The following is a 23,780-nucleotide window of genomic DNA, read 5'->3' as shown; positions in this document are numbered from 1 at the left end:
GGTCCAGCGAACGAGCTACGACGACAAGTCGAGCCCCTAAAGTGCTCTGCGCTTAAAATGGAGTAAACCGTGTGAGATCGACAGGCGAAACAGCGCGCTTTGCGGTGGCGACCTACGGTTTTCTAGGAAAAATCGTGATCGAGCTCAGACAAATAGCCGATTTTTCTTGGCTCGTCAGTCTGCGAAATGACACCTAGGAGTCCACTTCAGGCACGCGTAATCCGCTGCGCATTGTCGGAAGCACTGCTGCGTAGCGCTGCGCCCAACGGTTTGGCCGTCACAAACACGTCTCCAGATCGTCTAGAATGTCCGAACGAAACTGATGAGGTACAACTAGTACTAGGCAGCGTCTCCGGCACCCTTCACATTTTTGCTACACAGTTCGGAGCACGCGAGTAACCCGTTCAAACAAATCAGCTCGTTAAGTAGCTTACACCAACCATCAAGAGTTGACTGTATGTACACAATTGAATACTCCTGCATAGACAGTGCTAACCATGTTCTTACATACGCAAATATGCTTTTTACAAATCCCTCAATATCTCGTTAGAGAAGTTCGTAAATTGCTATTTGTGACTATGCGGCAAATGTGGTGTTCTGAAAGGCCCTCAGCATATATGATGACTGCGAAGGAAAATTTGACATCCACCTTAAATGCGGCTTCATCCTGGGCCCGGACGAATTTTTCTTCAAGTGCGAAGTTTCAGAGAAGGCTGTACAGTTTTACTTTGTAGCCGTATGGACGCATTATAGGTGGATGCCAAATTTTTCTTCGCAGACACGTACTCCACCTTGGGGATTTCCCCTAAATCTAGTTCATATAACACCTGTCCCTCACTTCGAGCTGTTGATCAATTCGTTCTCGCGCTACGAACGACTGGCCTCCTGAATAGCTCAGTTGGTAGAGCGACTGCCCGGAATAAGCGGTGGCACATGCCTCAAATCCTAGACCAGGAGGAATTTTTCTTCAACAGCAAAGTTTCCCAGAAAGCCGTGCAGATTTATTTCGGAGCCTTATGGTTGCATTATAGCTGGATGCGAAATTCTCCTTCGCGGAAACTTACTCCACCTAAGGGATTTCCCCTGAATTCCGTCCATTAAGATTTGTGGCTGCGCCACACAGCACCGGTTTCCTATATTCCTTTGTCACGCTAACATTAATTTCCAACTTACCTTTTTTTCTTTAATACAAGCAGGCGAAGCTTAGTAAAAGCGCGAAAAAAACCTCAATTCGCACTAAAAATCTTTTTTTTCCTATTCATCTTGAATCCATTACGGCATGGCAATATTAGGCAGTGAACCCCTGATCGTGTGCAGCGGGGTGTTAGTAAACGCGTCAGTCTCGGAGACTAACCAACAACGTTTTCTTACTTCTGCACAAAATATAGCGGCCACATCTACCTGACAGTAGTTAAAAGTTGTGAAGTGTCTTGACAATTAGTACACTGCCATCGACATCCTTGTGCCTGGAGAAAAAATCGTTGCATGGGCTGCCGATGCTACCTTGCTGGATGGTGTCAAAGAAAGCCCCTGCCGCATTGTTAACAACTCTAATGCAGCTTTTCATTTCTGGATAAGTCTGAAACTATTCGGAAAGCAGGCAAAGCAGCCATGAAAGAAAATCAATGTTCAGGCAACAAGCCTGGTGAGGTGCCAAGCTGTTTTTCGATGGATCAACCAGGTTTCCTGCAGGTCAGCCAAAAAAAAAAATCACACATCTCCACGCCGTGAACGATGCCGAGGGTGCGAAGCACTGGGACGGAAGTTGTGTATTGCTTGTGTGATGAGCGTCATCGTCCGTGCGTGCTGGTGCACTCTGAGTTTTAAATGATTTTGAGGTGCAGTAAATGCACTGTAAATGACAAGAGCCAAACGAAAGACAATTCGTGTCCCAGTACTTCGCACCCTCGGCATCGTTCACGGCGTCTTTTTCTGCGACTCTATCGTTCGATAGTTTAGGGGTTTCGCTTTATTTTTGCGTTTTCTACCCTTTGAAATTAGCGTTCTTTGCTACTGCAGTTACCGGAGCTCCGCCCAGATGGCGCGCGGATCTTACTACAGTGTGCGCCGCTCTCGATAGATGGCGTACAATGCTGTGCGCACGTAAAGCCCCTTGCGCGCGGACTACGCCAGACATCGGCCCGGACATTGCGAGGTCCTAGAGGGCTTCGCCATTAAAAAAGAACAGGAGCAACCAAGCCTTGCCATTCACTCAGACAAAGCATTCACAGGAACATAGCTGGTGTTTAAACCCGCTATGCTAAGAATGATTTATTTCATTTATGTCAATGATGGCACGATCATGTGCGGAAATTTCCAAAATGTTAGCCGTTTATAAATCTGGGTTTTATGCCTCTATGTTGCCTAGTAAAGGTGTGTCGTGGTGAGGGGCCAGGAGTAATGTGGCCGAATTCCCCAGGTGCCAAAGTCGGAAAGGGAGAGAAGGAAAGGCGTGCATAGCTGTTGTTGAACCCGTTTATTTTACATTTTTCTGCCATTAGGCTGCTATAAAAATAACGATAATAATAGTAGTAGTATTAACAAAAAAGTGAAAGGAAAGTAAAAACAAGTTGTTTTGTCGCTGGAATTGACCGTTGCAAGCTCTACTTTGGCTCTGTGTCTTTGCCATCCCAGCATTGAATTGTTGGAAGGAGCTTGTGGACCACCAATAAACGCGTCCAACGATTGCCATATCTCATTGGAAACTATGCAGATCTGGTCGCGACCAGTTCAGGAAGGAAGTTGGCCTTATCAAACGACTCGATTACAATGAAATGAGAGTAGTTATCAGGATTAGGAAACATGGCAGGAAAAAGTGGTGGCAAAGACACTTCGGTGCAGCCCTGTTTAGGGACCGATCAGGTTTCTTGGAGGTTTTTGAGTTTACCATGCGGAATATACTGAACGCAAGGGACTGTGGTACTTTCTTCATCGACTTTACTCTGATGACAAATGAGGTCCCAGAGCTCCATGCCTGGTATAAATACGAAGAGGCCAGAGACCGGAGATGGACTAGGGCTCCGACGGCCACCGTTCGAGGCTTCTACCCTTCACTCAAAACTCATTGCCACGGTTCGTTACAGCGTGATAGGAGAGGGTTGGGATGGGGCGTGGAGTCCGCGTTGTCACCAGTACCAACACCTTGAATACAGAAGGTGCCCCGTACGGAGCGTTGTGCTTCCTACTAAGGCCCGAGGGCGTGGGCTCGATCCGCGCTGCAGTGGCTGCTCTTTTGATGGAGGCGAAAAACGAAGACGCGCGTATCGATATTTCGGCGCACGTTAAAGGAGCCATGAAGACAAAATACAAGCTTGTGTTATTCGAAAGATTTCTTGTTTTATGGTGCCCCCAGCGCTTGTCCGAATGCGAACGGAGCTTTATTCACTGAGAAATTAATTATTTAAGTTAAAATTTTGATTTTCCGGCCAACTCGTTCGTTTTCGTGGTCTGGAATGGCATCACACGAACCGACCGCTCTGCTATGGTCGCTAAAAAGATATTTTTAGGGACCATGGCTCTGCAGCCGTTTGGGGGACCTTGTTTACCGTTAGTGAACCTAGATGGCGCCACCATACCGCGGCAAGCCGTTTTCTGCCTTTGGTTTGTTTTCGCCCGTATATAAACCTGGCTTGTTTTTGTTCACAGAGAAAATAATCGTTTCGTGAAACATAGTGCTGGCTTGAAAAATATGGCCACGTAAGACACCGTTCATTGCGTCAATCGGCAAGTGTCGTTTGAGACAACCCCAAAACCCCGCAGTCCTGTGCAGCTAAACCAAACATAGTGCGCGCAGTATGAACAGCAGTACGCATCGGCACTTCTACTTACGTGTGCCTTCGTAACTTCCACTGTTTGTCCCACCATTGTTCCGGCTTTAAAAAGAATGTGCCCTAAATTTAAGCACAAATAGCTCGTTCTGCAAGCTTATAAGCTCTGCCTAATTTGCGTTTGCTTTTGCCGGCCTCCGCCAATCGCAGAGCTGTTTGGTATGACATCATAGGTTCTGTTGCAGGAAATGAGCTAGTGGGTCGCATGGCCATTCCCTTTCTTCCTAATTATGTAGCTTATTTGAGCGAAGTTTACGATAAAAGTGGTGTCAGCATGATTCTAACAAGGCAATCTTTTGAATAAACCAAACTTGTGTTTTCTCTTCATGGCTCCTTTAAAGATACCCAGGGGGTCAAAATTAATCCGAAACCCTCCAATACGGCGTGCCACATAACCCAGGTGCAATTTAGGCGCGTTAAACCCTAGAAATCATAATAAAAACCGCGTCAGTTCCAGCACACTTCTCCCAGGGCACCAGTGGCTAGTGGGCCGTTTTCCTGAGTGAGGCCAGCCCTATACTCATTGAAACTGTTCGTGTGGTAGGACCATTACATCGGAGAGAAAATTTACAGGCATGCAGAGGATCAGTTTACGTACACCGTGATGTCCCCAAATATAGTGCGTCTTCGTCAAAGCAGAGAAAAAGAAAGATAAGCGAACAATCTTTCATGAAATCGACGCTGTTAGGGCGCGTACATCTATCGCTGGACGCCGCGAAGTTCCATCAGCGCCAAGGAATACTTAGTACAGCGAAGAGCACAGGCAATTTTATTGCTGATACACAGTTCAGAACAGTCAATGACGGAGAAAAAACACACAAGGAAGCTGGCCCGTGGACAGGGCACAACGAATCTTCTGGAAGTGTGAGGTTGGTGGAATGCTTCTTCAAAGACCCGGAAGCTGCGGGAAGTCGTGGTACTTGAGTCCAATCTTGGGAGCACACACTAATGCAGCGCCGTTCCGGTCGTCTTCAAGAACTTTGATGGCACCTTGCGCCACCAAGGATGGCCTGCACAGAAAAGAAAAACGTGCGCATCTATCAGCGATGGTCTTCGTATATTTTACCTCCTTTCAAAAAACGACAAAAATCAATGAAACATGCTTAAAAATACAGCAGTTATGCGTAGCTGTTTACCCATACGCCAGCCATCTGATTACCCAATGCGCCAGCCGATAGGATAACGTTACCCAGGACCGAATGCAAGGAAGGGCCACAATGTTTTATGAAACAGACGACGAAGAAATATTGACGCCTGTTGCTCAATTATTTGTGTTCTTAAGTTCGCCTCGTCGTGTTGAAGGCTATGACACATTACATGTTCATTTTCTTTCTTTTTGCACACAAAATAACTGAATGCTCATGTGTTAAAATTTTCCCAAAAGTGCCAGACGCATTATCGGTTGCACAATTCTACAGGCGTTGGAGGAGGAATAACACCACTTTTTAGCGCTACGTGGAATGGCGTCACCCTAGGCTAATGCCAACAAATGTAACTCTATCCGTCATTCAGTTTTTGGCGCGTAAGGAAGAAGTCACCTGGACGCCGTACGACTCAGGGTTAGGCTTAAGCAGACTACAAAACCCGGTACAGGTAATGGTTTACTGTAATCGATTGCATTTTGCTGTAACTTTGTAACGCCTCAACTACCTCCTTTAAGGAGTAACGATCCTTGTAAATAAATTACTTTTGCCTGGAATTATGAAATTACCTACTACAATATTTCTCGACGCTTCTTCCTTGGCTAAAGGAAGCCTTTTACGTCAGGGAGGCACTCACAAAGTCAAAATTGGAACTGCCATGCAAAAAATCCCGGGCCATCTCCACTATTGTGAAACCTGCGGAGGTGCGAAGCATGCAGTGTATAAGTGTATTATTGGCGCCTTAGCGTTTTTGCCAACGCAGATGAAACCGCTGAGGGGTAGAGGTATACAGGTTTGCTGTAAAAGCGCCTCGTGTCTTTGAAGCACGAAGCGTTCTAGCGCGAGGCGTTGGAAGACAAAGAGCACTGGGCGAGGGCGTTGGGCAGGTCAGATTCGGCGGTGCAAGAAGCCATCGTCACTCGGGCTGCCAAAGTCACCGGGGACCTTCCTCCCTCGGTCACCACCCCTCCGCCGAATAAGCCCTTTCGGCAATCAAAGTCTATCTATCTATCTATCTATCTATCTATCTATCTATCTATCTATCTATCTATCTATCTATCTATCTATCTATCTATCTATCTATCTATCTATCTATCTATCTATCTATCTATCTATCTATCTATCTATCTATCTATCTATCTATCTATCTATCTGTCTGTCTGTCTGTCTGTCTGTGTGCGTGTGTGTGTGCGTGTGTGTGTGCGTGTGTGTGTGCGTGTGTGTGTGCGTGTGTGTGTGCGTGCGTGCGTGCGTGTGTGTGTGTGTGCGTGCGTGTGTGTGTGCGTGCGTGCGCGTGTGTGCGTGCGTGTGCGTGCGCGTGCGTGTGTGTGCGTGTGTGCGTGTGTGCGTGTGTGTGCGTGTGTGTGCGTGTGTGCGTGTGTGTGCGTGTGTGTGCGTGTGTGTGCGTGTGTGCGTGTGTGTGCGTGTGTGCGTGTGTGCGTGTGTGCGTGTGTGTGTGTGTGTGTGTGTGTGTGTGTTTCCAGGTATGTTCTTTTAGTGCGCCTTACGTTCTAGCGCGAGGCGTGCACGAGTGTCCCGGTGTTTTAGTTCTGTGACTACATCGACGATGGCATCAGCCGACGACATGAGACGACGACAGCCCGAGCCCCTAAAGGGCTTGACCACTAAAGCATGCATGTTACTTAGTCGGATGACTTAACCAAGAACGGATCGTCAGCTTTCAGCGGTGTTAGTTTTTTTTTTTTTTTTTTTTTTGCAGGAAAAGAGCAATCCTTTGTCCATAGGGACCGTTCTCTGAGATTATCACCCGCAAGGGGCAGTCAATTTTGAGTTGTGGCAATGAAGAAAATGCCAAAGCAGGTGTTTGTCCTAGACTTACTAATTGCGCGGAAAAGGCGGTGACACCACTTACTCAATGCTCATCTTCTCGTACAATTCAGCGAGCCCCAAGGTTTCTTTGCACTTCCGGGCATTTTCTAGCAGATTGTCCAGCATCTTCGTCTTTACCGAGCTCGGGCATAGGCAGTTCACGCGAACGCCATGACGGTTCAAGTGAAGGTCACTCTGTAGAACGAAACGAAGTGCGCTGTCAGATTGCGGACATTCAGGCCTTCCGGGATCCTGGGGTACACACTGGGAGGCGCCAGCTTCTGCCGCTGCACTGTGTTTTGATGGGGAGGAACGTCGTAGCCGATCCTCAGCAGAGTGAGTGCTGTACAAATCTACCTATATCCACATATACCCATCTCCATCCATCCGGACTGAGTCCGCCATGGAGGAACGAAAAGCTTTGGAGAGGCACCGGCGGTCACAGGCGCATTGGGTGAAGCGTAGAGGGACTCGCATGGTTTTTAAATGCAGAGCATTTCAGTAACTCACGATGTCACCCACGTTGACGTCCGTAGTCCGCACCGCACCCCTCCCTACTATATATAAAAAAAGAAATACTATCCGGCGCCAGGTTTCGATCCCTCGACTCTGCGGGCGGAACGCAATGTACATGGTGCTCTAACCACAGCGCCACAAACCCGACACAGATTGGGACGCTATGAACACGCCTTATATCGTTGACTCATTTAAATTACTGCTGACGAGCGCTCTCTCGTCAGCAGTTGCCACAAGTGCAACAACATCAACGAACGCAAACTACTTAACGTCGTGCGCCCCCGGAAATGATCTGCATTTGATCGTGCCCCTCGCGAGGGGGATGTTTCAATGCGTCTTCCTACTGGCCAGTACACTCGTCGCCAGCTGCCGGATGTTGTGCGAACCCTTTGCGGCTGATGGCGCGCGATTTGAAACGACATTTGCATATGATCAAACTGAAAGGCTCTCCAAGAAAAACAAATTTTTTTCTCGCTCATTGGGGGTCACGCTCATCAGGTGACGGCGCGGAATCCTGCCCACAGAGGCCCTACTTCACTGCGCGGCCCAGCCGGTAGCCAAATGGTCGGCAGGGGGAGACGAAGCAGAGGACATTGGAGCGAAAGATGGCGGAGGAGGTAGCGTGTGCGCGCAAAACATAAGCAAAAAGGGGCGACCTTCAGAAATGGCTTTTCAGCTTCTGTAGAGGTGATGTCAGGGCCCTTCGTAAGCTTTTCTGTCCTCCATGCAGTCCATTCAACTATATACAAATTCGAGTTCTGCAACTCTACAAGCGTTGAAACCGAGCTCCGCTTTGGAAACCCGACCGTGCGAGCCCCCGTGCTTCGTATGAAACGAAGGAAAAGCAGATGAGTGCGCCATCTACGGATCCAAAACTGAACTTTGTGAGACGCTTACCTAACAGCACAACTTCCTAATTATAACTTGTTTTCAAGTTAGGAAACATTAAATTATCTAATATATACTATTGCTTTTACGACTTTTCCTTCACGCCTTACGGCAATAGCCACACGAACAAATAGCTACTTCAACTTTCTGTACACAGAAGCTAGAGTAATCCAGCTGCCTGTGTTTGCACACACAGTAGGGGGGAGGAATTACAGACCACTTTTTGATGCATAGGACATCACGTTTTTGGCTCATATCTGTTGTTAATAATTCGCTTCCTTCGGCTGTATTTTGGAACAGCAGATACGAAATCTTTTTTTTTTATTTTTTGCTCATGACCAACTTTACACACCAAGAATAGTGGGCTTCTTTAAATATTTTGTGCACCCAACTAATTTCTGTGCAATATGAGATATTTCTCTAAAATTTCCCAAATGTTCACCCATATTACTACAACCATACGCCAGATTTGAACAGCATTGATACGCAGAATATGAATAACTACTTTGTATGTTTATGTAGTTGCACGCCGCCTAACCCTTTATTTCACGCCGCGGTATTTTTCTTGTAGCTCCACCTCCATCGGCACCACGCCATTTCGTTAGACTGTGTGGAAGATAGTAGGAGGCGAAATCGCTTGCATGTTTTTAATTACGTTATTGTCCGCCCAGCACGTAGAGAAATTATCGTCGTCCATACTACGTAACACCTTCTGAAAAAGTTGCACATAATTTCATGCCAACTAGCAGGATTCACGTCACGTTACTCAGCACTGCAAGTGTACTGTTTCAATATTCAAAAGCTTGGATATCAAAATACCTGCACGCAGACAACACGCACGCCCAAACAGACACGCATATATATATGTATACGCACACACACACACACACACACACACACACACACACACACACACACACACACACACACACACATATATATATACATATATATATATAGCGAATCAGAAATGGGAAATGAGGGGCTCAGTGAATTAAGACAGACGACGGGTTCGGATCCCACCCGGCGGGCATTTTTTTACCACTTTCTTTCTGACTCAAAAAATTCTTCACCGAGGTTTTCTTGACTGCCAACCCTTAATCTGTATATATATATATATATATATATATATATATATATACATATATATATATATATATATATATATATATATATATATATATATATATATATATATATATATATATATATATATATATATATATATATATATATAGGGAGTAGTAGAACTTAGAAGATGGTAGAGAACACAAGAGAAGAAAAACTTCGAACAAGGTTAAAGCACGATTGTGGCCTACGTTTCAGCAAAGAGAACTCTCTTTGCTGAAACGTAGGCTACAAGCGTGCTTTTACCTTGTTCGAAGTTTTTCTTCTCTTGTATATATATATATATATATATATATATATATATATATATATATATATATATATATGTGTGTGTGTGTGTGTGTGTATATCACCACTTCTCTGCCAATATTTACACTGCTCGCCACCTCCGATGCCTCTTTCACAAATTTATACTACTTGTCAACCCCAATGCCTGTTTCACAAGTTGCGCAGTCGACTAATAACGGCGCTAACGCCATTATCAGCACTCGCACTTTTAACTTACTATGGGACAGACGCGTCACGTTCGCTCGGAGGAAGAAGAGGGGGAACAGAAGGAGCGTTGGAGAAGGGCGAATAGGCGCTAAAACAACGGGAAGCCGCTGCCATGGAACGTGCAGCACCTGCCGCTGCTTCCTCCAGTTCCACATCGTCGAGTAGCTGCAAATCCTTCCCGGATGAAGAGCAACGCGCCCGCTTGGAACGCCGATGTTTGCCAACAACGACAATATATAAAGTCACTATAGCAAATCCCCGCCATAGCAGAAGCTAATGCTTTGCTGGCTTCCATATTAACAGAGTGGAAGGGCTGTGAATTTGGTTTTCTCTAATATTACGAATGTTTCATCGGCATTGGGCGGCAATGTCTTTTAGAAAGCATTATTGGGGGGAACGAAAACGTTAATAAATACCCCATTATTTTTACACCTAAACGGCCACCACTTACTCCAAAGTTTCTAGTCATACCAACGACGGCGTGTTTCGAAGCTCCGTAAGCGGGCGAGTCTGGCATCGGATAAAGCCCTGAAATGGAGAACAAACTCGTTAGCATTGCGCGAGCACTTCCTATATCGGATGCGGCACCTAAACCGAAGGCGCGCCATGCGCAGATGATATTCTGCGCAACCAGGGGAGGCTCTCACCCTTACCACTGGCGGGTTAGTTCCACGGCAACGCGAGGCCGCTGTTCAACTTTATCGGCGTAACGCCGTGCACCTTCATTTAACATACGAACGTTTTTTTTAAGCATAGGTGTATTTGTGTAACAGTCAACATATTTCACATGTCTGCGCCTCAGAACTCCCAGCGCCCTCTAAGAGGACGAAAAGGAAACAAGTAAGGTGCGAGCTTCACGATGAGTCGGTCGGCGGCGCAATGTTCGTCGTAGGGTATTTGGGTGGGAGAAGATATACTAAGACGGATTGCACCGAATTAGTGGGCTTAAATGCATTAGGGTTTAATTGACGTCAGTTACAATCGATTAAGGTAGATAAATTGGTATTGAAATGTATATTGATTACGGTATATACAGATGAATTAAGGTGTATTGAGATGGGTTCGGATATTTTAGGGCGGATTGAGATAAATTAGGACGAATCAGAAAGAATTATAGTAGGTTAGAGTGGATTAAGATGGATTAAGGAGCACTCAGGTAACTTAAGGTAGACTGGGATTTTTAGGGCATTTAGGATAGCACAACATTTAACACGGGCAGCATTCACGGCACGTTGGTACCCTATCATTTAACTACGATTGCACAAAACACGGATGTGACGGAACAGGGATATACACAGCGTTGTATGTGTTCCATCACTCTTACGTCCGTGTTGTTTTGAGCAATTGTACTCAAGTAAGGCATAAGACTCATTAACACGGGAGACTGTTGATTAGGCTGAATTAACAAGGTTTAAGATGGGTGAATGTAAATAAGATAGGTTGAGATAAATAACAAAAATCTCTAAGGTGGATTAGTAGCATATATAGTGGGCTTAAGATGCTTTAAAGCTATTTGGCGTAGGTTAAGGTAGCTTAAGGTAGCTTAAGGTATGTTAAAAAGTATTGAGGTGCATCCGGATCAACTAAGAAGAATTATGGGAGTATGAAGTAGATGAAGATGACCTAAGAAATATTGAGGTAGACGAATGTAATTAAGGTGGGTTGATGGCATTCAGGGTGGCATAAGATAGATGAATATGGGCTAAGTTTCTTGAAAGCTTATTAAGCTAGGTTAAACGTGTCACGGTTGTTTAAGGTGAAAAAGGATTCAATAGGGGAGATTGAGATGAATTGAGGTGTTGAAAGATTTCGTGTCAACTAGGGCACATTTGGTTGAATTGTGATATTGACATGAATCCTCATAGTTTAGGTTGGAATAATGTATACTAAGGTACATTTAGTCGGGTTATTATAGGTTAAGGTGAAATAAGGTATGTTAAAATGATTAAACCGGTGTGTATTACTTGCGGTAGATTTGGGTATGGCATTGTGGACGAGGTAGAATTGGCATGTACTAGGAATAGATGTAACATAGCCTAACGTAGCCTCTCATAAGCTATCCCTAAACCAAACCTTAAGCCTTAATTTACTTAGGAATACAGTGATTTGGGCGAGTTGGTATTGATCTATAATATACATCGCGGTAACACGAGGACACAAAAAGAGGCACAAAAAATACAGGACGCAGCACTGTTTCTTCCAGAGGCACATTATGGATCAATACCAACTCGCCCAATGCACTGCACTCCTAAGTTTAATTTCTAGCTGCGCCGCGCCCTGCATTAAATGTACCTCTTTCTGTGTCCTCGTTGACCGCGCAGTTATATAATGGACTTTACTTTACGCTAAACATAAATCTTTCGGTAAATGTAATGATAAACGTATCCTAACCGACCCTTTCTTTTTTCCCAAACGTAGCCTTACACTAAAGCTCACCTACCCTTACCTTATCTCAAAGCGCTAAGGTGGTAACGTTCAAAATGTGCGCGAGGCTTTCTAATACGCGGTACTGTGCCGCGGCTCTGTGCAACAAACGGTTACATTAACCACCCTCCCCATGGTTGCTACACAGCTCTTCTGGTCATTCGCAAGGTGGGATGGCCGGCCGTGACAGTTTTCTTCAAACGCACACCTAGCCTTCCAAGCATTGCTGAAAAATGTTTGTGGGAGAAAGCTCTAGATTGCACTTCTGTGCCCAAGGACGGGGGTTCGATCCCTGCCGCGGTGACCGCTTTCCAGATGGGAGCGAAAAGCAACAGGGACTGTATGTCGGGATTTCTGTGCACGCCAACCCTTTCAGCCCTGGTGTTTTTATGTCAAGCAAAACAGCGTTTTAGGTGTGTTTTCCTCAGTTTTAAGGCCCCATAAGCGCAGAGACAAAAAATTGAGTTGGTGGTCAAATTATTACATGATTTGTTAGTCAAATAATGGAGACATGTGGCAATAAAAATGTTATGTTGAGCAGAAACATACTTTTCGCATGTTTTTCAAAGTTTTATGATCCCATGAGCCTACAAGCCAAAAAATGAGCGTCGTAGTGCAAGGATTTATAGATTTACACGTTTGGGAATAAAACTAGGACGCCTATATTTTTAGCCTCAAAGTCGCAATTTTGTGTTTACCGGAGCTTCTTCTTGTTTGTACCGTCCAGCTCACGCTACAACGCAACAATTGTGATGTCTATTGCAATAAGTGTCCTTGAAAAACAATTCCTCAGAAAGCTAGCAGTTTTGGTTTCGTTCTTTATGCGCTATAGAAATTGTTATATGGCGGCGTCACATGACACCGCCAGGGCCGAAAGGGTTAAAGATCCCCAGGTGGTCAAAATTAATCCCGAGACTTCCACTGCGACGGGCCTCATATCCCAGGTTTACGTTCGGCGCATTAAACCAAACTTTTTTCAAGTTCAGTCCAACAAAGTGAGCTTTCGCATTATATTCCATCGTTAGCTCAGCCCATGTCCCGTAGTGTTCGTGATGGTTTTAATTAAAACAACTGTAAATATACAATGTACAACAACGCACAGTTAAAGCGACAAGAAGATTGGAGTATGAGTTATAAAGAAACTAGCATTTTTGTTCTCAAAAATAAACACAAGGGGAATCCCCACACCAAGAGAGTAACTTTTCCCCGCACGACTTATGCGAACTCTTCATCTAACCACCGAGTGATCGGCGATAGAGATCTCAGTCAGCTCCTACCAAGCCAACAAACCAACAAACGGGAAAGATAAAAGCTTACGGCCAGCTTGGTGCCTTAGTCGATTTCGCGAACCTCTGGCTTCAGCCGCTGGATGTATAGCCGATATTCATTGAAAAGTTTAGCTATCAATTTCTTCATTTGGCAACACTGAAATGGCCACGGCCATGGCCGAAGCGCCACAAACATGGCGCGGCTTATGCCACTGCGGCCGCACGCCGAAGAACAAAAATAACACCGGCGTGCGTCGTCTGCTCCGTTTCAAACCGATTCTCAACGGTGGCGCCAACAGAGTTGTTATTTATCGTACTCACATTTGAGTGGAGGCATTAATGTGCGTTCGGCGGGCTAGAGGTTGGAATGTCCAACCCATATCATGCGCCTAGCACGGACACGGAGAAGTACCGCCATCTCGCGGAGCCCGACGTAACCAGTGACGGCCCATTCACATGGTTGCCTGCATGCACGCCTCGCTATTGAATACCGGCCATAGGTTGTGCCTAAGAAAGCACATCAGCTCTTGGGTTCACGAAAGTAGATGGTTTGACTGACCTTGCGCACCAAGGGAAAGCATTTGAAGAAAATCGAAACACAAGCACCGCGGAAGGTAGCAAGGAAGCTTGCTTGGTCATGTTTATTAGCTGATTTGTAAAAGTGTATTGACAAAGATTTGCAAGTCACGTTCACTTTGCATTTTTTATGCTGGTACATCAATGGTATTTTCCCACAAAAAAAAACGCTGAAACGAGCTCCGCCAATTCCGTTTCATCATGGATGATTTGTTACGTCACAAGCCTTCGTTCGGTAATATAACTGGGGATGCTACACCCGTATGCATGCTTTGCACTTCTGTGTCTTTAAAGAACTGCTGCTGTAACCCGTCGAAGAAGGACAACTTGCTTTCACACATTAGTGCTCCGTTGAAATAGAACAATAACTCGGGAATGGCATGTTTATGACCTGCTTCGAAACAGCCTCACCTGCCATAGATGCGACGTTTATGACGTCACCTCCTTTGTGTCCGTTGTCCTTTCCCATGTGCTTAAAAGCCAACAAAGTCCCGTTGTAGACAGCTTCCTGCGAAAGAAAGACGTTTTGCAGCCAGGGATAGCGGCTTGAATTCAGCGAGACTGCGATCAGTATAAAATAGAGAAATGATTTCTGTAGAACACGAAACCATTATGTCACGGCTGAGCGTAGCAGTTCATTTAATTTAAACCATTGCGTGAAACGCGAATTTGTTTCCATTGCTGTACGTTGTTTTAGGGCGCTTGACCCGCCGCGGTGGCTCAGTGGCTAAGGCGTTGTGCTGCTGAGCCGAAGGACACGGGCTCGATCCCCGGCCGCAGCAGCCGCTTTTCTAAGGGAGGCGAAAAGCAAGAACGCCGGGGTCTACGAGATTTCGGCGCATGTTAAAGATCCCCAGGTGGTCAAAATTAATCCGGAGCCCTCCACTACGGCGCGCCTCATCGCCTGGGTTGCGTCGGCGCGTTAAACCCTGAAATAAATCAATTTTATGGCGTTTTTTACTGTTAAAATTACTGGTAAAGCTGCTTGCGCGGACAACGAAACCTGAAAGGCTCAAATGTTTATCTTCTGCCGTGTTTCTCGCGTTTCTGTTGGCTAAAGATGGTCTAATACGGTGGCAGGGTAATGCATAGTCAGTACAGCACTTACGTGAAATTAATGCGACCCTTTCGACTGACCATGCGCTTCAACTGCTACCTGAGCAAACAACGATTGTTTGTGGTCTCTGTACATAACAAAACAAAAGAATGGCACACCTTGCACTAATGGTGCAAGGTTGGAGAATGAGCAAACCTGGGGGTCGACGTAGCATCTTCCGGTTTTGCCAAGTTTTGCCAGGCTTTGCTAGGTTTTGATAGGTTTTGTTAGGTTCTGCGATGGGCTCGCTAGGCTAGGCTAAGCGTTGAAGAGTGAGACCAAGTTGCGCCGGATTTTACAAGGACTTTCCGGTCGGTACCCCACAATGACAGCGAATCCTACACGTGATAACGCTGGGTCGACCCCCAGGTCCGCTGTTTCTCGAGCCTTGCACCCCGAGTGAAAACTACGCCTTTTTTTTTTTTGCGTTTCAGTAGCCCAACAAAGACTATTACCGTTAAAAGGGTATATACTCGGTGACAACTTAAGAACGGCACCGGAAGTTGCCGCTGTGCCTTATCACCCTAGCCGGATGTTTCTCCGCGCGGCGCAAGTAGGGCGTTACTGGGAATATTTTGAACATGGCTTGAGCCGCTCCCGTGATTTTTTGGACTTAATATGCTTATAAACGACTCCAGCGACGACAAACAAACGGCGTGAGACAAGGCAGACGATATCACGCATTCATAGCAAACCCCTTTCAAAACGCGCGCGCACTGACGTCACGGGTCCGGCTCTTTGGCGGAGTGATACACTGCATGAGGTAGTGCCGCTCTTGAGTTGTAACCGAGTATAGTAAGGGGTGCGCATACGCATATTCCCCTTGGGCTCACACTCGAGCAGGAGTGAAAGACGGCTTCGATGTTATAAAACTGTATCTGAGGTGGTGCACCTTTTACAGGCCACCCAGTTTTTTTCTTGGTAATTTTTTGCTAACGCCCTCGGGCCGAGCTCAAGTTTAAACACCTCCGCTGTCACAAACCTGACGCACTCACTCAGCCCCCATTAAGATTTGTCTGTTAGACCCATTACGCCCGCGTGATTACTCGCTCCGAGCCCGTGTACCAGCCACACACGCCCGCGCCCGACGAAAACACGAATAAATCTGTGGTGCCCATTGAGGATCCTTCTCCCCAGTTCGAGCTCAAAGGGGAATTTGTGGACTCGCGTCACTCCTCACGTATCTCACGTGACATTAAAGGCAAACCGCACTGAAAATGTCGACCTCTTCAAAACTCTATGTCCGCAGTACGAATAAAAATCAGGAAGGCTCATCCTAAATAGGCGTATGCACGGAGCAAACGATAAAAAAAAATTGGCGACTTTAAAACCGAAATGGAGACGAGGGTGACCGTTAAGACCAGGGTGAAATGACGTTGCAGCCGCAGAGCGAGCAGCCTGGCGGCCAGAGGAAACCTGCGGGCAAGGCTTTCGAGCGCGTGACAGCCATCAGAGAAGCGCGCCAAGCAGAGCTCGGCCGGTTCTCCCGGATAGCCGGAGGACCAAGCACCTGACCAGTCGGACTTTCACTTCTGCTTCATGACAGCTTGCGCGATCCGCCGGCAGGTGCAGCGTCGTCTTATTTCAAACGCTTCTGATTAACAAGGCATTTCACGGGGCTACGAGTCAAGTCGTGTTGAAGTTGATTTGGTGGTACGTACTGCACGATCAAAATAAATTTGGCCGAGGTGAGGTTTCAGTACATTTGGCAACACGTTACGTGCGCGCCACAAATGGGGAAACGACCCGAACCGTCCTTTCTTAAACGCAGGTGGCGGTGCTTTTAGGGGCGAAGCACCTTAGGGACTTGGGCTGTCGGCGTCTCGTGTCGTCGTCGTCCTCGTCGTCGTCGCATCTCGTCTCATGTAGTCACGGTACTAATACACGAGAGCACGCGTTATCCAACGCCTCACGCAAGACGGGACACTTTTACAGCAAAGCTGCATACCTCTACGCCCCAGCGGTTGTACCTCCGTGGGCAAAAACGCCAAGGCGCCAAGAATACACTTAGTATACACTGCATGCTTCGCCCCTCCCCATGTTTCACGTTAGTGGAGATGGCACGGGATTTTTTGGTAGCATTGGGCAAAGCCATTGTGCTGCCCTTCTGGTCGGACCGACCCTCGCGACGTCTCGACGTCGCCAGCAGCGTGACGCGCATGCGTAGTGCACCTGGAGGCAAGAACTCGAGCAACATGTTTCAGACAATGGCCTCCGAGAGTGAGTGAGTGGAACTTTATTGAACACTCATGTTAAAGCACATGAGGAGGCAACCTGTTAAGGCGCCAATACAGGCCGATGGTTAGTCTTCGGTAGAGGGGTCCATGGACATCCCAGGAGCGACTCGATCCAGGTCCCGGACACTCCCGGTGGTCCCCTGGACACTGCTCCTGGTGGGCTCCTCCTGGTGTTGATTTTTTTTTTACGGCCGTTGTAGCTCCAGTGCTGCGATGATAGTGTTGACCGCCTGGAGCTGTGTGTCTAAGTTAGCGCTGCACTTGGCGTCTTCTACCGTATTTATTCGAATCTAGGCCGGCCCCGATTCTAAGCCGACCCCCGAAAGTCCGAAGGCGCGAAAAAAAAAAAACTTACCTCGAATGTAGGCCGAACAAAAAGGCGAGGTCAGCGTTCACAAAAAGAAAACACGTTTATTGAACATGAAGATGCGGTGCTGGAACTCAATCAGTTTCTCTTCAAAATCACCGGGCAACTTCTGGACGATTGAGGTTCGACGACGGAGGCTAAAGCCGAAGTGCTTCATGAATTTATGTAGCCAGCCCCGACTGGCTTTGAAGTGTGCCCGCCATAAGCCTCGTTCCCTTAAAAGCTTCCTTGCTTTTGCCTGGAGCACTTCCGTCGCTACTGGAAGGGCAGCTGCTCGCTGCGTTTGAACGAAGTCAGCCAATGCCATCTCCATTTCATGGTGACGGCATTCTCGTGGTCCGGTGATTGCCAACCTCGTTGCGGCGCACGCAAATATCCTCTCCCGTTGCGTCCTCCAACGACGGACATTTTTTTTCATCCACGCCGAAGTCCCGCCCGGCTTGAACGTTCGACGACAACTCCGCAGCTAAAACAACTTTTCTTTTAAAAGCGGCACTATAATGGCACCGCTTCTTTTTGCGCTGTCAAAACCAAACGCCACACCGCACGCAGGCCACTGTCCGCACAATTCAAAATGGCGGCCTATGGCCCTTAAGTGGCTACTGGCTCGTCTAGTAATGGCTACAATACTTTCTTTTCTGGGTGGCGCTAGCTGCGTGCCACTTCACTTGGAAATTGGCGCGTATTTCAAAATCCTCGAATCCAAGCCGACCCTGGAGTTTGATATATCAGTATTTCAAAAAAACTATCGGCTTAGATTCGAATAAATACGGTATTTCCTGAGGAAGCGTTGTTCCCGTTGCTGCGTTGTTGCATTGCCATAAGATGTGAGCCAGTGTAGCTCTCTGGTCTTTACATAGGCGGCAGATGTCCGTTTCGTACACCTCGGTACATACGTATCGGGCAAGGGCTGGTGTAAGTACAGAGTGTGTTTGTAGTTGTCGGTAGAGGACTGCTTCCGCTCGAGTTAGATCACCGCGCGCGCGGGGTGAGGAGCTCATATTTGGACTGACAGCTTTTTTAGCGCCCTTCTATTAAGCTGTTCGCTGTGACGTTTTTTTTCGCTGGCCACTCGTAAGAAGAAACTGAGAACGCAAGTTGGTGGCTCACATGCGTCTGTCTTCGATGTTGTTTAATTCGAAGGTGACCACCGAGTGGTGCTCCAAGAGCATGAGAGAGATAGATAGACAGAGAGAGAGAGAGAGAGAGAGGGAGAGAGAAACGTAAATACAAAAAAAAAGAGGCGTTTGCCAAGCATACTTGAGATTCAAGGGAAAGCGAAGCTTTCGATGTGTTTAAATCGCCATTAATGTTACTGTTCTGAACTGTACAATGGAGTTCAAGGAGCACCGTTTTAAATGTCTCCACGGGCGTCGTGGCATAACTGGGTTGAGACGACAGTGCGTGTGGGATTTTTGTTCCTCTTGCAGCTTCCGGGCGTAGTTCCATCGACGCTTGTCTATCTTTCACTACAGCCACGCTTTGCTGCTTAGACTCACGGATTCGAGCCAGCATATCCAGGATACATTCATGGTCTGATCTAAGTATACGTGACGCTTTTTTAGCGCGTGGATGTCCTGCATGCTGCGGAAACGTTTTCGCTCCGTTTAGCTGGCGTGTGTTCACGTGGTCCATTTCCTAAAGGAGCCATGAAGAGAAAATGCAAGTTGGTTTTATTCGAAAGATTTCGTGTTTTATAGTGCCCCCAGCGCTTGTCCGGATACAAACGGTGCTTTATTCACTGAGAAATTAAACAATTTAGGTTAAAATTTTGATTTGCCCGCTCAATCGTGCGTTTTCGTGGTCCCAAATGACATCACAGGAACCAACCGCTCTGCAGCCTAGAGTACCTTCATTCACGCATCCGCCGTACAGGGTAGAGACACGTATACGCTGGCGCCGCCATTTTCGGTTGCTCGCTCGCCGCCGAAGCAAGTCATTGTGTCAAAACCGCGCTAAAATTATCGCCGCAACGCGGTTTACTGGAGAAGTTTGAATCATATTGTCTGTTTCGCGTTGCTAGGTCTCGTGGGAAACGAAAAGAATAACGCGTTGAGCCCGTTGGCCGAATTGCGGCGGCACGGGACCGTTCAAAGGTTGTCTCCGCCCTGTACAGCGGTGTTGGTTTGTTCCCGCGTTTCTTTACGTTCCGTAACCTAGATGGCGCCACCATACCGTGGCAAGCGTTTGGTTTGTTTTTGCCCGCATTTAAACCTGGCTTGTTTTTGTTCTGGGAGAAAATATTCGTTCCCTGAAACAGTGCTCGCTCGACAAATGGGGTCACGTAAGACACCGTTGCTTGCGTCAATCGGCCAGTGTCGTCTGAGACAACCCCAAGCACCGTAGTGCTGTGCAGCTAAACCAAGCATGTGTGCGCAGTACGAACAGCAGAACGCATCAGTACTTCTATGTTTACATGTGCTTTCGTAACGTCCACTGTTTGTCCCATCATTCTTATTGCTTTGTAAAGAATGTGCCCTAAATTTAAGCGCAAATCGCTCGTTCGTCTAGTTTTTAAGCTCTACCTAATTTTCGTCTGCTTCTGCCAGCCTCCGCCAATCGCAGAGCTTAGCTCATGTGACATCATAGGTTCTGTTGCGGGAAATGAGCTGGTGGGTCGCATGACCATTCCCGTTTTTCCCAATTATGTAGCTTATTTGAGCGAAGTTTACGTTAAAAGTGGTGTCAGTATGATTCTAACGAGACAATCTTTTGAATGAACCAAACTTGTGTTTTCTCTTCATGGCTCCTTTATACTTTTTACGCTTTCCGGAAGCATCGGCGGCACGCGGAGACCAGCGCGCCATCTGGTAGTTTTGTGAGAAACCCGGCATATCCCTTCTCGCAACACGAGCGACGGGCGAGCAGAAGCCGCCGGGGACACTGAAGCAGCGCATTCGGCCAGGGAGAAACAGCATCCCCTCAGAAAGCCGCAATAAAGGCGAACCTCTGGCCATGTTGCTTGAATAATTTGAGTGAACTGTAGAAGGTTCCATCAATGTCTTGCTCAAACAGGGGTGGGGTCCTTAGTCCAAGTTGCCACTGGCCTGTAGGGCCCGAGATGGTCAGCGCGAACTTTAGTGCAAAAAGGTTCGGGTGAGGATCTGGGGAGAGAGAGGGTGCTCTGACGTTTGGAAAAGCCCACGTCTTATGATACCAAAAAGCGTATTCCTCGATCCAAAGGAGGAGTGTAGGCGGTGTGCACGATGTAAAGTAAACGGCATGTAGTATCTCTAAATGTCCTAAGGTCGTATTCGTCTGCAGCTGCTTCCAGCCAACAACATCTCCTTTGCCGTGCGCTTTGCGCCGAGGTGGGAGATGCGGCGAATGAAGCGGTAGTGTTATTAAATGTCTCTGTAGTTTATGGGTATTGTCACGGGTGTACAAAAGCAAAGGACAAAAAACATTCAAGCAGAATGGAGTAACTTGCCACGTTTACGGGGAAAACTTTGGCAGAATCTGGATGGGGCAATATGCCGGCGTTGTTGACCACGACATCCAGCCCTCCAAAGAATGACCGCGTGGCGTCGAAACATCCTAGTGAAAAAGAGGAGCAAACAAAAAAAAAAGGTAAGTCTAGTACTTACAGGGCAGTCAATCTAGCTAGCTAGCTCCTTCATCCACACGCTTTGCGTGTGGCGGTCGAAATACTGTTGAACGTACTTACAGTTTAGTCCTTATTTCAGCGGTAAAAGTACGCATTGAACTACTAATTCCTGCAGACAATGAAGAGTAGGAAAAACATCTGAATGCTGATTACTAATATAACACACTTATAAACCTTGCAGAAAATTTCCTACCTGCAAAAATATTGAAAATGGTACTAATTTTGTCGTCCTTTTTTTGCAATAACTGCATTAAATTTTGTCTAGAACATTCGTTATTCTTAATTTGCAGAGGTGTACAAAGCAGGTGCGACAATTTTACCTCACTGAAGCTATTTTGGCGAATAAGTCGAGCGTAGAGTCAGTAGAGCACTGGACCGAAATATATGCGATATAGAAACTGGTTAACTTAGATGGGCGACATTATTCCCATTGTTCAAATTGCGTGAATTTGTGCACCACCCGAAAAACGATATGGGCATTTCCATTTTTGCGCTATCGTAAATATTTTACGATATACGAGCGGTTATGAATTAACTTATTCCAAATTCCCCAGGTTATTTTAACGAGTAAAAAGCTGGACGATAACAACTTGAATGTGCACAATGTACTATCGTGATAAATTGAAATACGAACAACGGCTCGCATGGTTTTCAGGCCATGCTGCACTCCCTGGCGACGGGCCGTATATGCACAGCAGACATAAGGTTGGAAAAGCCCTCTAGTTACGCCTTCTTACTGCGCAGGCGCAGCCCCTCGTTTAGAATATAGATCAGAAACTAAAAACCACGAGCACCGTTGTTCGTATCCCAATTCATGACGATAGTACATATGTACATGAATACGGGACGTTCTGTCTACACTCCTTAGTATACACTACAACAAAAACTAGATCCAATGAAAAAAATGATCAACTAAACAATACAATTTCAAAATGCGAACCTTCAAGCTCCGCTTTGTTAGTGACGTCACACTTCAGGAAGCGGCAGTGGGATTCACCGTAGGTTTCTTGGAGCTTCGTGGTAACTTTCTCGCCGAGCTCTTGGTCGATATCCAGGAGGGACACCTAAAAAGTTTTCGCACAGTTACTACGAACTACGACATTATTTTACGACCAGATGTGAATATCGTATCCATTGGTATACCAACGCCAAATGACCTCACACACCGAAATCAAGTGGTCGCAGATCAAACTCATTTTGGAGGAGACCTCGGCCACAGCTTGGCCCCATTTTGAATGGTAAAAAAAATCCTCTGGACCCTTAAGTCTGCTTATGTGCTTCGAAGGTGAAGGCCTGGCCAAATATGGGACAGGTTCTTATATACACGTCCACTTGTCGAGAAAGCAGCCACGCTACTTTACAGTGTTTGAAACATCTTAATCCGTCTCAGTTTACCTAATTCCACCTAAATCCACCTCTCTCAATCGTAATCCTGCCTTGCTAATTAATTCTATAAATCACGAATGAATCATTATACATCGTAGCTAATCTTAATCCACCGTTTAGCCTACCTTCATCCCACCCTAATCCGTCTAACTAATCACTACTATCAATCACTTATGACTAATAACCTCTTATACATGCCTGGCGTGCTTTGGTACGGTTCTGGCCTTCCTTGTGTTTTAGTACCACTTGTGTGGACTCAAGGGTAATTTGGGACACCTTCCAATGGTTTCGCCCAGTGTAACGCTTCCAATCCAAGGCTTTCACATTAATAACACGAAGCTTGCTAAAGTAGTAAACAGTACCTGCGTAAGTAGCACGAACTATCTCTACTTCAAAAGTTACGGTTGTTCTAAGAGGGCCTCATTACATCAATGCCTGGCGTGAGCGGCTTCACAATTCAAGAAAATACAAGTACAAATATTGAGAAGTTTTGACGATCCGTTAGTTTAGATTCACGTAATAACTTAAACTTCTTTTCCATTGTGACAAAAAAAAATTAAACCCAGTTTTCCACCAAGTACGAAATCTACTAAAACAGGGGCGCTGTGGTTCTCTACTGTCGGCTCGAACGTCAACAGGCGTTCGCCGGAGAACGGTAGCGCCGTAGCCACGCAAATTGTACGGTTCGCGCAGGGGCTCCGGCCCCTCTTCTTCCCCTAGGAGCAGGGAGAAGGAATCCGCTCTGCGAGACCACTGCGCCCTCTATAGGTGTGTCTGGGAACCGCCGGCGAGTCTGGAAACCTGCTCCTACCCCTTCGTGACGCATGACCTACAGTAGACGGACGAAAAGGATCTACCTACTCCAGCTCTGCTGTTAAAACAAAACGGGCATTCTTACGCTTGGATGCTTCATTTGTTGCCGTCCGCGTAGGCGGATTTTAGAATACAGAATGAAACGAAATCAACGCATTTAAAACGTCGTGTTTAGGCTTA

The 23,780-nt window shown here is 46.6% G+C and overlaps 1 protein-coding gene across 2 annotated transcripts in view; it reads right to left on the bottom strand.

The window, feature by feature from the left end:
- Positions 1-4,573: 4,573 nt before the first annotated feature.
- The window catches only part of LOC144142824 (15-hydroxyprostaglandin dehydrogenase [NAD(+)]-like), a 36,623-nt gene continuing 17,416 nt past the window's right edge, over positions 4,574-23,780 (bottom strand). For both annotated transcript variants that reach the window (XM_077674598.1, XM_077674597.1), the window contains exons 3-8: positions 22,342-22,465; positions 21,221-21,331; positions 14,506-14,598; positions 10,278-10,354; positions 6,843-6,994; positions 4,574-4,837 (exon numbers count right to left, since the gene is read on the bottom strand). In XM_077674598.1, the coding sequence (XP_077530724.1) occupies positions 4,714-4,837; positions 6,843-6,994; positions 10,278-10,354; positions 14,506-14,598; positions 21,221-21,331; positions 22,342-22,465 (681 nt within the window). In that variant the 3' untranslated portion in view covers positions 4,574-4,713. The remainder of the gene's footprint in view (positions 4,838-6,842; positions 6,995-10,277; positions 10,355-14,505; positions 14,599-21,220; positions 21,332-22,341; positions 22,466-23,780) is intronic.

Source organism: Haemaphysalis longicornis, unplaced genomic scaffold (genome assembly GCF_048455015.1).
Source record: "Haemaphysalis longicornis isolate Haplotype H1 unplaced genomic scaffold, Haemaphysalis longicornis Haplotype H1 scaffold_6, whole genome shotgun sequence".
NCBI classification, from domain to species: domain Eukaryota; kingdom Metazoa; phylum Arthropoda; class Arachnida; order Ixodida; family Ixodidae; genus Haemaphysalis; species Haemaphysalis longicornis.
This window is presented reverse-complemented; position numbering and strand designations above follow the sequence as displayed.